The sequence below is a fragment of the Harpia harpyja genome, chromosome 1 (assembly GCF_026419915.1).
Source record: "Harpia harpyja isolate bHarHar1 chromosome 1, bHarHar1 primary haplotype, whole genome shotgun sequence".
Taxonomy (NCBI): Eukaryota; Metazoa; Chordata; class Aves; order Accipitriformes; family Accipitridae; genus Harpia; species Harpia harpyja.
Window position 1 is genome coordinate 31838027 of NC_068940.1, and position 14842 is coordinate 31852868.

A 14842-nucleotide genomic window follows, 5' to 3' on the forward strand; every position below is an offset into this window, starting at 1 on the left:
ACCCCATCCAAAATCAGGAGAAATCCTTCTTGACATCTAGACTGGGCTCTCGAAGCAACATTTTGCCTGTCAAAAAGCTGAGGATGAGGTTGTACTCCAGGAAGTAAAAAAATCAGGATACTGACCAATTTTGGTATTCTTTCTTTTTTGCTAATTTAAAGTTGTAGTTGGTTTTATGAGTTAAACTCTCAGGGTAGATGTGTATAATGGCACATGGGGCATCACTCGTGGTATACTGCACATCAGTGATGGCACTGTGTTTCAGCAGCCTCTGCGCTGCCTCATCCAGTGGTGCCTTGTTAATCTACCTGCTAATTAAATAAACCTAATTAGGATCTAAGTTCTATGTGTTTTATTCGCTTAGGTCCAAATTCATCTAAGTTAAGATTTCATCTCATGGAAATAAAGGATTTTCTGGAGGTCTGCAGGAGACTTTTTGATTAGTCTGCAAAGAGTGACCAAAAAAGCCAAACTTGTTGTCAGGAGATTCAAACTCGGAGCACCTCCACTGGTGTCCGTAATCAAAAGACGTTGGAGACCACAGTACTGAAGCACATGTCCAACTTTCAACTTGTGAGTAGCCCCACTAAAACCAGTGAGGCTACTTGGATGCTTAAAGGCAGATCCCCTCTGTGTCCAAGCCTCCTGCTATACCAACGCAGGTAAGAAATCATACGAAGGAAGATTGTAAGATCAGGCTCTGCAAGTTTTAAGTCTCTCTGTGGTTTCACCCTTCTTAATAAGCTAAGGAGAGTCAGTGTGTTTTCTTTCAGATGCATGTGGAGTCCCAGCCAACACATGGTTGCCTTTTACTTAGCTTATCAAGATAAAAGTGCAGGCGGAAAAAATCCTGTTTATGTCAAACTTACTATTTCAGCAGCAATACCTTTTGCTGTTTCACGTGATGTCTCCTTTGTAGTACAACTGAGTTGGAAAATAGCTATGCTTACAGGGGGTTTTTAGAAGCAGGAGGCAGCAGAAGAGATGCAGGAAACCTTAAGAAATGGCACAAAGGCCAGGTACTAACCTGCACGGCTGCAACCCAGCCTTTCCCATGCTGTTCCCAGCAGTTTCCAGAGCACGTAACACAAACCAGCCTAACCCCAGCCTGCTCTCGGCAGTCTTAAGCTCCTGTTTTAATTCTGATGTCAGGTTGCCTGACGCTACAGTGCAGAGGGAGACCTCCCTATGCAGTTTGTAAAGCAAGTTTCATCTACGTTCACTAAAAAATAAACTGGTCTTTGTTCCTATTGCCTCCGCCATCCAAACACCATCTTCCTGGGAATGCAAATACTGCCAAAGCTTCTTCAGTCCACAGTTTTCTGGATGAAGTAAATTGGTTTCTTCTCTGGGTGTATTCCTTTCACCTATAATAAAATGTGTTTTATTGTATCTGACTGCATTAATTGATGCCCTGGCTATGCACAGTGCACAGGTCAGATAATCGATATACTTTACCATTTAAAACCAGCAGGATTTGTGATCAATTCAGAGTCTGTCGCCTAATCTTAGGTATTCAGAGTTTGCTTGCTTGTTTGTTCTGTTTCTCCCTGTGGCTGATTTGAGTAACAATAATGTTGTTAATATAAGGTTTTTAACATTCATAGCACTTTAGGACTAATCCTGCTTCCTTGGGGTATAGTTAAGCAATGCTTTCCTTGAGTAAAATGGTAGAGCTTCTATCATTTCAGCTACCACCTCCTTCTCACACTCATGCAGTGTGGCATGCTTATTTAAAAGGAAAGTGGAACCAGTCGCTCACGGTACAAAGTCGCACCCTGCTTTGGAGGCAGAAGCAAAACCCTGACTTGCTTCAGAGGAAGAAGGAACAGCCTGAGAGTAGAAGAGCAAACTGTTGTGCAGCCTTTGGTGTCACTGGAGATTGCAAAGAGACGACATCATCATCAGATGAGTCTCTCCCAAAGCTTCTTATCCTGTTGTGTTGAGCTTAGCAACAAGTCTGTCCCAATCACAGCCCATGGTGTGTGACCTGCTCCTCGGGCCGACCAGAAACGCATATGACAGGGAGGGCTGACATGATCTCGTGTCTTCTGGGCCCTGCTTCTCCTTCTGGAGAGGAGGCAATGTGAAGGACTCAGGCACGTAAAGGAGGTGGTTGTGTGCTCATGGATTTTCTCTACTATTTGCAATTGAAGTAGACTGACTTGCTTTTCTACAGATGCAGGGTATGGCGAGTGGTTCATAGATGGTGCTTAGGTAGAAACTCTTCTCGGAAGAAGAGAGATGCTCCCCTACGACCCTCTGCTACTAGTCAGCCAGTGATTCATTCACAAGCCTGGGTATGTACTTCTTTAAAATACCCACAAATGTGCATTTTAAAGAATTCCTTGTCTTATCCCCCTTTCTGTCTTCCACATGCACCCTTGCTGACAAATTTTATGGGAAGAACCATTGCATTTTAGGTTCATTCTAGGCTTCACGATTTTTAGGGTGAGCATGCCAGCACCTGCACGGGGAGGAAGGTGATGGGTACATGTGGAAGGGGGAGAGAAACTCCTGATTCCCATCCCCTAGGATGCCCTATGGCCTTCGTGTCCTATACACACAGCTTCCCTGTCCCGCACGCCCCTCTGCCCCGGCACATACCGGACACCCCTGGCCAGCGGCAGAGCCGGCACCGCCTGGGGAAAAGCGTCCCATCCAGGGAAAAAAAAAAAAAAAAACATAAAAATCAAAATCCGGAGCCACTCCAGCAGCCCTCGGCGGGGGCGAAAAGGAGCTGCCCCCAGCAGCTGCCTGCCTCAGCCTCCCGGGGGAGGGCTCGGGGCCGGGAGCATCATCCCACCGCGCCTTGCGAGGGCGGTGGGAAGAGGTGGGAGCGAATCCCAGCAGCATCCCACCCCGCAAGCCTCTACCCGCATTTGGGACGGACAGCCGCCGTCGGGGCATTGCCCTTTTAAAGCTGTGGCCCCACTTGCCTCCTCCCCGGCTCCCGGAGGGGCTCCGGCAGCCGCTGCGACCTTCCTCCCTCCTTCCCTCCCTCCCTTCTCCCTCCTCCCTCCCCGCTCCCGGCGGCGGCAGCTGCGGGCCGGGCCGCGGAGAGCGGAGGAGAGAGCGGAGAGAGCCCCGGGGCGGCAGCGGGGCCGCAACGAGTCGGGCTGTCCCTCTCCCTGTCCCTGTCCCCGCTGCTCGGGGACCATGGGATGCTGCACCGGGCGCTGCACCCTCATTTTCCTCTGCACTTTGCAGCTGGTAAGTGCAGGCGCTCCCGGGGGTGGAGGTCGGGGGGGGGGGGGAGCGACACGGTGTCGGCTCGCCGGGATGGGAACAAAAGCTTTTCCACTTCTCAGCACCTCGGTGCCCGCTGCCCCGGGGCTGGTAAAGGCTCCGGTCCCTCCGAGACGAAGTTGAGGAGGAGGAAGGTGGAGGGATGTCAGGCTGCGCTCCGGGAAAGGCTTTGCTGCGCGGGGGGATTTAGTGATGTCTAAAACTCGGAGAAACGCTTGGGGAGGGGGGGAGGGGGGGGAGAAAAAAAGGAAAAAAAAAAAGAAGTTCTCAATTCCTAAGTTTGTGCTTTAAATACAACTGAAAAAAAAAAAAAATCACACCGTGAAAGGAGTCCCGGCGGGCTCGGTGGCGATGTTGCAAACCAAACCCAACTCCATACGTGCCGAAACCCGCCGGTACCTTCAGCCTCTTTCGTGTCCGGCTGCAAGAAAGGGCTCGCCTGTATCCCACCCTGCTCGCCCGTATCCCACCCTGCTCGCCGGTACGGGAAGGGTTTGTGCTGGCTTGGAAGGAATTGTTTCAAACCTCCTCGGGATGAAGCGCTTAGATAGAACGTGTTTATCAATAATACATGTATTTATTTAGGAATAAACTTCCCGGTGTGCAGAAAGTGTCGCCCCTGACGGGCAGGGGTTCCTCGTCCTCATGACATCTGCGTACATGATAACATGATAAACAAAGGTCTGGTTGTTCCCCGAGTGGCTGTGCCTCCAGCCTGGATCTGGAGGGTCCCCTTCTTGTCAATAGCTAAAGGGCTCCAGGGCTCCTCGAGCCTTAAAAAGGAAATGACAGCATCTATGTATTTAATTTCATTTACTTCTTCCAAATTTGCTTTATTTTGGAGCATTAGCAGCGTGCAGGAAAGGGCAGGCTTCCTGCTAAGTTCTGTTGAATAGTAAGCTAGTGCCAAGGGGTGAGGCTAGTTAAAACTCTTTGTTTTGGAGTTGCTCACTGTGACAGTGGTCTGTTTTCTGCGAAGGGACGGTGAGCGGGCACTTTGCTGAAGGTGGGAGAGAATCTCTCGTTAGAAGAAACCTGCTAGTTTTTAAGTGTAAGCCGTCAGCCTAAAATTGAAGGGGAAGAGGGTGGGAATGCAACCCTGTTAACTCTGACTAGCAGAAGTGGAAGATGCGGGTGGAAGATTTGACTCGTAGTTAAACAAAATACAGAATACAAGTGGTGGGGTTTTCTTGCACAAAGCGTCTCGCTAGGCATATTTATGAGTGAGTTGAATGGCTGGGGAGTGTATTTAGTCTCCTGGATTATTTCTTTTGATTTTTCACCCGTGATCACAGAAGAAAGAAGCTGTACCCTGTATTACATTAGAAATTGGCATCTCAACACTCACTGTCTCTTAAACCCATCACTATGTCATCCTGCTTTAAAGCACACACTCGCACACACTGGGGGAAAAAAAAAAGAATAAGAAAGAGAAAAAGCCATGAGCTGCTGGTGCTGTTCTTATTTCTGACAAGCGTGGGAGTTTTCTCGTAACCAAGATACAGGGACAAAGAACCCCCAGCATTTTATTTTCCTTAAGACCCTCCTCCTTGAAGAAAAGAATCAGTTTGGCTCATTCTTAAGCAAGTTTGGATGCCTCGGCTGTAGCAATTTCCCATGGCACTTGCTGGGTGAATTGGTAGAGCTGGAAAAATGTGAACTATGGTGAGGGAATTCCTGGAGCCATGCTCCGGTGGGGGTGAGGTCAGGAGATCCTGGCCAGTTCCCAGCAAGCGCTTGGGTGAGGGTGCGATCCAGCCTGGTGCTTTTTTATTTTTCTTTTTACTTTTTTTAAGCAAAGTTTGTCTGTAAATCGTCACATCACTTCCACATCAGTACAGCCAAGTGACCTGCAGGACTCGCTGCTGCTCAGGGTGGGTTGTGTTAAGACAAAACACTGAAGCGATCAGGCCAAGATCATCAATAAATTATAATGACGTGAACTTCCTTTGTTCCTCCATGTCTCTGCTTGGCTTCATTTGATACTTTGAACCCTTCACAGTCTTCCCTGCATGTTGCCAAGCACCGTGTCTCCCGCATCCGAAGTCCCAGGGGTGAAATCCTGGCTCCTCTATGGTCAGTGGATGCTTTGCCTCTGAGTTAGGTGGGGAGAGGATTTCAGCACTGGCATTTCCCACTTCAGTTTTGCAGCACACCCCTGTGTTTCTTTACGTGTTCTCACGTCTGTTCCTCAGGGCTTCACTGGGGCTTTTTAGAAGTGATGAACGGAAGCACAAAACAACCACCCCCAAAAAATCAAAGTAGGAATTCGAGTTGCAATGCTTCATAGAGATCATTTTATTATTAGGTGCAAGTAGTTGAGTGAGTGTGTGGGGAAGCGTTTGCACCCTGCAGCCTAAATGTTTCCCTGGAAAAAAAGGCAGAAAACAAACATATTCATCATTGCACTGTATGCTCCCAAAGAAAAAGTTTGTGATCCAGTAGGAGAGCAGAACAACGTGTGAATTCAAGGAGCTGCTACACAATGCGAATACCAACTAGATCTTCAGCCCCCCACGGGCTGAGCAGTCGTGGCGGAAATAGAGGAGGAGAGCCGTATGCGTCTGTCTGAAGAAAATCAGGGCTGACTCCCCAGCGGTTTGCTAATCAAGGGGGGAGGGAAGGCTGTAGTTGGAATAAATAATTTGCCATGTTCCAATTTTAGGTTATTGTTTCCTTAAAACATCCATGTTAGGCTCTCGCTTTGCTGATAGGTGCTGCAGGGAGGCTGCGAGAAGGTTCTGGCTCTCCCTCTCCCTGATCCCAGTGTGTGTCACTGTCCCTAATCCTTCCCTTCTTCCCAGTCCACCCCTGTCTTCAACAGAAGTTTGGGTGAACGTTGGCCCAGGTCAGGGCCACCCTGCAGATGAGCTTACCCTCAGCTGTGGCATAGCGGAGGACCATCAGCAAGGTGATGGGGTGTTTGTAGCCCAGAGTTTGTGCATCCCAAGCATGTTGTCACCTCCCAGTTCTTGCTTTGCCCAAACACCTCTGCCATTCAGGTGCTGATGTTACTGACAGCGGCTTGCCAGCCCTTGCTCATCCCTCCCAGCCTTTGGGCAGTTGCATATTAAGAAAAATGAGCAAAACTTAAATGAGTCATAAGTCTTCCCCAGGAAAAAATCAGGACTCTGTAAGACAGCCCTTGCAGAGGGTTAACGAATGTCCCCTGTAGAAATTAGGGTTGAAAAAGGCTTGTCAAGGGCAGGATCTCTGAACCTGAGTGGTATGACAGAGACCATTGCACCCAGCAGGACTGTGGACTGGGCGGGTCGTGGCAAGAAACCACAAGCGAGGACTGGGTCTCAAGCAGGGAGATATTAAAAAATCATTGATTTGCTCCTTTCCTCTCTGCCAGCGTGAGACTGCACCCAAACGGTGTATTTTCTGGAGCAGTAAGTGATTGTGCAGTGAAAGCACTATGTGAATTTATTTCCACCGAGCATGGAAAAATTCTCTCCCTCCCTGTGCCCTGTCCCAATAAATCAAACAACTGTAGTTTCTTTACATTCTGTCCGTGAATTGAGAGCTCAGATGCCAAGCAAAGCCTGGAGACAATTTTACAGATACATTATAAATCCCCCTAGAATAAGAGCTTCTAATGGAAAAAGTGACTAATACTTCAAATGAGCACAGAACAAGGCGCCCTGGGACGGGACTGCATATTGAGACTAACCAAAAGTAACTATATACCTTTATTTATTTATTTTCTCGTGCTTTCTTTCTCCCTCACTCCCTTCTCAGCGATGCCTTTTTAATCTCTTACAGAAGGGGATGACCAGTTCTGGAAACTATTTGAAACCAGCACAGATCCTTCTCTAACTACTTTCTTGTAACTAAAGCGGTTGTGTCAGTTTGATCGAGGCATAAAGCGATGAAGAGCACACATGGGGTGAGGGCAGAAGGGGAGCGTGGCAGACAGGCAGGTGGGATCACACGGCAAGTCAGGCAAGGCAGGATCTGGGCAAAAAACCCCCCATGAATTAAAATAGGTGGGCTCGATCGGATCAGCACACGTGGGCTGCAAGAGGGAGGGTGGTAAAGCATCTTCCTATCCAAGGTAAGGAGCAAGCAGGATTGCGACACGTGGAGGCTGTGGAGATTCCTTTCTTGGCTTTCTCCTCTCCATCCCAGGAACATTTTGAACTGGAGGCAGGATGGGGAGAGCAGGACCCGTCTCTCCCCTCCTCTGCAGCTGCCTCCGGAGCTGGGGCAGTTCGATGCATCTCCTGAGGGAGCTTTGAGCTCACACAGCTGTGGTACGGCTGAGCACAAAGCGTTCGAGGCAAGAGCAGGTGCAAGGGGAAGCGCAGTGTCCCTTTGCTCATCACACTGCTCAGGACACCTCCAAAATTACCTTGTGCTCTCCCCAGCTGTTTATCTCCTCCATGTTTTGTGCTTAAATTATAATCCCTCTAGGGAAGGGACTATCTTTTGTGTATATGCACAGCACCTAGCACCGTGATGGCTTGAACCTTTCCTGAAGTCCTCGAACAATACTCCAGGCTAAATAATAACGTAAGTCTATAGACTACGTTTGACAGATGCTGTCTTCTCCATGTCTGTTCCAGACAAAGGAAAATTAAAGCTGTGCCAATAATAGAGCTCGTCAGCATTTTCCACTGAAGCTGACTTTCAGTAGAAACCTGGGGATTTGACTAAATGAATATTTTCATGAGAAGTATCTGCTTTCCATAGACAATTCTGAGTTTTTCTCCCAAGTTTTGGCCAGAATATTTTGGCGAAAAATCAAAAATGTGCTGGCAAATGTTTGCTGTGCTGGCAAACATTTTTAATTTTGGAGTTGTGGAGCTTTTCTTACAAAAGGTTGAATTTTTGCATGAGATTTTTTTTTTTTTTTTTTTCCACGAGCAGCTGGAGTCAGCACTGCTGTAGCACAGTGGTCTAAGCCCAAGAGCAGCACAAGGGAAGAGAAGCTTGGGGTACATGTTTCAGACGTGCCCTGTTGCAGATTGTGCCTTGCCCGGCAGCCCACATCCGCGTTTCCCATCACGGTGGTGGAGATTGCAAATGACTCACAGGAACCACGTTTCTTTGTGTCCTCTAACCAAACCCATTCAGACCAGGAATGAAATTTGGCAAAAGCCAAGCCAAAAGGAAGCTGAGGGCAGGGTGGTATTGAAGTCAACTCTTCTTGGAGAACCGGGGCTTTATTTCAGCTGACGCAGTATGTTTGCCTGACCGCTCTCTGATTTCTCCCGGTCACTCTCTACTCCTTTGCTTTCCCCTTTTTCCTCTCTCTGAGCACCAGGGCCATGCAAGAAGAGAAGGAGCTGGTTTTCCCCCAATGGGGAACCTCTCCCCCTGGCCGGTGTGGGGTTAAGGGAGCTGACATTGCTGCATTGTGTGCTAATAATATACGGAAACTCAGATCATTTTGGCTGGGGTGCAAAATGGAGTTGTTCCAAGAATTTGCTCCAGGGGCCCTCAAACAGGAACTCTTGGAGAACAAACTGGATAACAAAGGCCAGATTGTGATCACTTTTCCTCCAGGAAAACCCTGGAATAGCCCGTCACTTTTTGAGCACTTAAGAAAACGCTTATGATCTAGCGAGCAGTAAGTGCCCCAGCTGTAGCGCTCCCTTTTCCCATTAACAAAACATTGGGTTTGAGGTCAGTAGAACGGAACCTCTCTTTCTTACTAAAAAAAACCCAAACAAAAGCGAGATAATTTGTGATTTACTGTCCTTATGCTTGTGGGGTTCCCTTTGTCCCCACTCCTCGTGGACTGCAGTAGATGTGATAAGCACACCTAACTGCATAGGTTGTGTCTCTGTGTTTAAGTTTGGTAGAAAGAGAGTTTTCAACAAAGTGGAAACTTTTGTCTCAAAAGTAGCGCATTCTTCTCCCATTCCCCGTCTCTAGAACACGAGGAGGGAAAAAAAGACATTTCTGGGCAAAAAAATGAAAATACTCTGGCGTTTAGCAATGTTTGCTGAAAATGAGGGGGGGGGGTTATTGTGCCAAACACCAAATATTTTGAACTTTTCAGAAGTGTTTTCAAGCTTCTGTAAAAAAGCTGAAAAGTCTCACTAAAAAGTTGGTTTGGTGGTGTTTTTATTCTTTGGAGTTGTGCAGTCTGGAAGTTCTCAACTTCCAAATATCTCTGAGGTCATCGTGTCTCCCCAAAACCCAGCTCGTGTTGGAGTTTAAGGGGAGAGGTCCTCAAAGAGAAAGCACTGGCTTGGGCGTTGCTACAGGGTGGTGCCTTGCCAAGCTGACTCGTCTGCCCATAGGCCAGTGGGGTTTGGTATTTTTGTTGTAGAAGGAAACTCAGTGAATAAACACCCTGCAGAACTGCCAATCTGAGGTATTTTGTAATCATTCCAGAGCCATAGTATTACCTTAAAGCTCATGAGATTTCAGAAAAAGAATAAATGACTTCTGCTTTGCTTGTTTATTGAGTATGATAAGGGTCAGAATCTTACTTCATCATCTCCTTGCCAGGGATAACAGTAGGGATTACAAAAGCGAGGATTAATGGTAGTAAATGGTAGGGAATCAGTAATAGGAAAGTAGGTAGTAATAGTAGGGTTGAGAAGAACTGAAATGATTGAAATGCCTAGCAGAAATCTCTGAGATGGGGTTTCAACAAAAGTACTGTTTCTCACCAGCATGTCAGAGTTGTATTTAACGTTGAACACAGAAAAGTCAATGGTGATGTTGCTCTGGCTTCTCCCTGGGTTAGCTGAGCCCTGGGCCCACCCCCGAAAGTCCTTGTGAAGTGAAGAACAGAAGTTTTATTTTGCTGTATGTCCTGAGGTTTCACAGACTAGAGAGGAGGGAGCAGCGGTTCTCTGCTGGGGCAAGATCAATAGCTCCTCCCTTGACTTCGCTGTAGCTCATTAACATCAACTGTCTTTTCCAAGGGATGATTTTTGGTCTCATTCCCACAAGGACTTAATTGCCATTTTCCTGGTGTCTGTGGCTTGTTCTCAGCACAGCTGCTTCTGTGTCAGGACGTTAGGCACAAATATGTTGTTTATCGGGGAAGCGCACGTCCCAGATTTTCTCTCAAAGGTGAGGATTCATGGAAATTAGGAGAGCAGCTTTTCTGATCCCCCTTTCCCCTTCATCCTGGATGTTGTTTGGGTGAATCTAGGTTTAGTAATTGAGATGTCAGATTCCCTGACACCTTTCGGTTGAAAGGATGATGGTGTGGAAGCAGTGACCTCCGCAGCCGTCTGCCACGGCTTAATGAAAATATACTGTGGGAATCGAGGCAACAGCTTGTCTTCATCACCTGCTTGGAGAAGGCAGACGTCAGGAGTTGCTGTGCCAGCTTCCTTTGCCACATTTCAGCAACTGGCCAGCCCTGCAGGCAGCTTCCCACCTGCTCTCCAGGCTCTCTCAGGCCAGCAAAATATCTGCTTTCTTCCCTCTTTTTGTTTTTTTTCCTCCAGTTTTTTTCATCCAGTGCTCAAAACTCTAGAAAACCAGGACCATCACCATATTTTTTCTGTGCCAATGGAGCAAGCACACAAATGTCCACCCAGACCCTGATTTTCAGAAGTGTGGGAGCACAAATTGCCACCCCGTTACGGCAGCAGGCAGTCTCACTGCAGAGTGATGGGAACGGCTGGGGGATCCAGCCTTTATGCCCTTTCTGCACTTTGGGGCAGCCCCTCACCACCCAGACTTGCTCCCTGTTGCACTGCCCTCAGAGGAGACAAAAACGCAGCTGAGGATCCCACTGATGAGATCCCTGGAGATGGGATGCCTGGAGCAGGGTGAGCCAAGGGCTCCTCATCCCAGCTCGCTCCATCCCACATCCCGCAGAGTTGCCTCTGGGCTCGGTCTCCCAGGTCTAGGAGGACATTGCTCTGTGACAGGATCTGTTCTCTCAGCACAGCTCTCCAAGTCTCTTTCCCTGTCGTGCGACATGGGACATCGCTGACCTGAAGAAGGTAGGTCAGAATGATGCAGGACAGACTCTCTCCTTCATTAGCGAGCACTTGGGCAACCAGTCACCTGGTCAAAGATATGGAAGAACAGGAATTGAGTATTACTGAGGATAGTTGGGTTACACTTTTCCTCAAGGGCTAAGTACACTTAATAAGAATTGAATCCTGGGGCTCAGATGAATACACAGTTAGAGCAAATATACAAAACCCAGGAAGATGCTTCCTGTGACCCCTCTCTGGGGAACAGGGACCCCTCCTGTGTCTGTGGTGACCCTGACAACAGCCTTGGACACATTAAAGCGTCTGGTGCTGAATTATATTTTCCAAGTGCTGTTCTCTGGAGATAGTTCATCTGTAAGCACCGTTTCATCTGAACAGGGAAGGTGAGATGGAGGACACTAAAGAAGGGGATGGAGCATTTTATTACCAACACAGAACTTATAAAATATTGAGTGTAACCTTGCATGGAGTGCTCTGTATGGTGTGTTCATCCATCACAGATAAACAGCCTCACCACAATTAACAGTTTGTCACTGTCTATCTTCAGCTCCACCTGAAAATTACCTCTGTAGTAACCAGAGTTCAATCTCAGTACTAGGACGATTAACCTACCTGGAGATCAGGAGGAATCTAAATCCTGGCCTTACTCGGATTTGTTCATATTTAGGAGGTTTGGGCATTATTCTACAGGACTACAGTAAGAGCATTGCCCTGCACATTTAGAAATGGCTGCTTTGTGTTGGGAGTATATTGGGTTGTACTCTCAGGTCTACAAGCAAATTTTTCCCATACGTGAAGCTCAGCAGATAGATGGTCTTTCTGTGGAGGGTATGTGGCAGGGTCTTTGCTTAATATTACTGCTATGGTCCAGATGCTCAGGAGTCCCTAACACCATGCTATGGGGCTTGGGAGCATCCTTTCCTCCTTTCAGAGATGCTGGACTCTTGATACTCCATTAAGAGGGAAATAGTTGCACTTTGGTGGAAGCACCACATCCAAATGCTCCAAGGACAAGGATGTAGTCATGGGCACTTAAAAAAACTTTTCTGCTTCCCTGAGAAGGAATTATTGAGTGAAGCTGACTGGAGGAAAAACTGCTGAACCAAAGACCCCCCTCAGCAGGACAAGAAAGGGCTGGCCTGGCCTGACTGGCTTTGACCTTCATTTAGAGCCCTTGAAAGCAGTCGAGACCACAGGTATGTGTTTACCAGCTGACAGGTTCACAGAGGTAAGGTCTAGGTCCGCAGGCTGGTTAACCTCTTGGAGAATGACCAAGACCTGAGTCCTGAGTCTTGGGCACACTATCGCACCTCCCCAGAACCCAAAACACCTTTGAGGTTCTGGGCCAAACACCTCCTGTTCAACTGCAGCGCGGAAGAACTTCTCCTGCAGCTCTTCCCTGGAGGACAGTGAAGAGATCATCCAGATCTCTGGCCAGATTTGAAGACTGTGCATTTAGATAGCTTACATGAATATCTGAACTGCTGGCTACTTAGCCAAATCAAATCCAGTTCCTAATTTCCCATGCTACTGGTAATCCGTTAGCAGTAGATTTCCATGTGTGAGATGAGAATGGGCTCTGACAGGCAGCTGGCATCCCTAGCTCTGGCAGACAACGCACTTTTTGTGATATCATTGTGGGAAAGGCAATACACCTGCTTGTATTGTATATGTACAGAATTAGGGGAGAAATCTGATTATCCTAATTACTCAGAAATGCTAAATATGTGCAGAATACAGTTTGGCTAATTAGCCTGGGAGATTGCTGGCTGTTCGGCAGGGAGGGGAGTGGGTGTTGGGAGAAGTGTGATGGGAGTTCACAGTCTGTTATGTGCCCTTTGCTTTCTGAGCATGTGGAAAAAAGTGAGCATGGGGGTTTGGAGATGCGATTGCCAGCCTTAAAACAAATTACAAAGCTGGGAAAGGGCAATTCTTTTTCAAATGTCTGCCACTTTTTAGGATTCTGGGTCTTCAAGTTTCCCATCTCATTATTCTGAGAGGAGACATTCAAGGGAAGGATGGGTCTGCCTCGCTGTGCAAACAGCTGGTGAGAGCCGCGGCACGACACCTTCTCAGAGGTATCTGTTCTGCGTGCTCTTTATCCTGCCTTTGTGCTGACACAGGCAGATTCTCAAATGCTCTCAGAAGCCTGAGGAGACTGTGATGGTAGTTGGTTCTGTGAATGGTGCTGCTTCGTTCGCATTTAACAGGCTCATTTGCACCGCAGAAGTGCGTGTTAGAAGAGGTCTTCTGGCCCCAAATCTGACCTGCTTTTCCCAGAGATGCAGAAGAAGTCAAGTAGATGCCAGGCAGGGTGGAGGGTGGTTCATGCTGAGTACACCTCAAGGTACTAATCCCCAGGTGTCTAGATCCAGAGAACCAGGCTGGTTCCTCCAGCTCCACGCTGGACATACACCCACCAAGCAAACCATGACACTGTACACAAGGGCTGCCGGAGCCACACCGGTGTGAGGGTGGGATGGCTGGCACACACACCTCGGAGTGTTCTTGGGTCCTACAGTCTACACAAAGCTCTGCCATCAGACCAGAGCCCAAACCCAGATCTTCTGCATATAATCAGTGCCCAAAATGCACGTTCATCCATTGCTCCTTGTAGCCATGCTTCCTCATGTCTTTAAATAGCCCTGCATGGCTTTTAGTCCTGACCTAGCCAGAGACTAACGTCTACCTCAAGCTTTTCTGGTAAAGGTTAACTTTCCTGCTCCTAAGTCATACTCGGTGCGCTCAGGATCAGTCCTGCTGTCAGTTTAAAACAACATTAGCTGGGAAGTTAGCTATGAGAAGCTACAGAAGCGTTTGGGCTTCCAGGGCTGCCACAGAAACAGCTTAAAACTGAGTTGTGTGACAGCCTGAAAGACTAGATAGGGTGATATAAAAACTCTGCCGTGGCTTCAGACAATAAAGACTGTGTCTCCCTTCTGATGAATAATGGCTCTTTGTTTTATTCCTTAGATGACAGGGCTGTTACAACTGCTGAGAACTATTCCGGTGCTAAATATATGGCTGTGTAATAAAGGCTCTGCAATCTATGAACTGGGACTGAATGGATACTTGAGTGAATCATTTAAAGTACGATGAATTTCTGAAGCAGCTCATAGTGACAGGAGGTGGAGGGGCAGTAAACTCCTCTGCAGATCGCTTAGCCAAAGGATGGTTTCCTTGCATGAGACGTAACCCAGGTTTCATGGCTGCCAAGTTTTTTCCTCATGGTGGCTCCCATGGCCATGTAAAGTTCCTCACTCCCAGTTTTGGACACTAACCTGCAAACAAAGGGCAATTCAGATGGAGTGCCAATGTTTGGTGGTGAGACACTGTACAGATTTTCTAGCAGAAATCCTAGAAACTCAGTCCTGGCAGACTCGATGGGAATGCAGCAGTAAACCCCATGTTTAACTGCAACCCCGGGCTGAGAACTCAATGGGATTTTGCTGGACCCCATCAGAAATAGTGATACTCTGGAGCCTGCTACGATAAGGAGGAAAATGCTGCTTCTTACTGCTGCAGTGTTGTCACGCTAGTGGAAGAGGCAATGCACAGATATCGTTATCACTGTTCTGGAGTTCACCTCAGAGTCTTGCCAGATTAAACTTGAAATTACTTAATGTAGTGGCAAGGATCTGAATTTCCATAGTGTGGATTGGCACTTT

General features: G+C 47.7%; 1 protein-coding gene across 3 annotated transcripts in view; it reads left to right on the forward strand.

The window, feature by feature from the left end:
* The first annotated feature begins 2898 nt into the window (after window positions 1-2898).
* The window catches only part of NKAIN4 (sodium/potassium transporting ATPase interacting 4), a 53991-nt gene continuing 42047 nt past the window's right edge, over window positions 2899-14842 (forward strand). Inside the window, exon 1 of one of the 3 annotated variants that reach the window (XM_052785650.1) lies at window positions 2899-3213. In XM_052785650.1, the coding sequence (XP_052641610.1) occupies window positions 3160-3213 (54 nt within the window). In that variant the 5' untranslated portion in view covers window positions 2899-3159. The remainder of the gene's footprint in view (window positions 3214-14842) is intronic. The other 2 variants (XR_008234896.1, XM_052785641.1) reach the window with 2 other exon arrangements.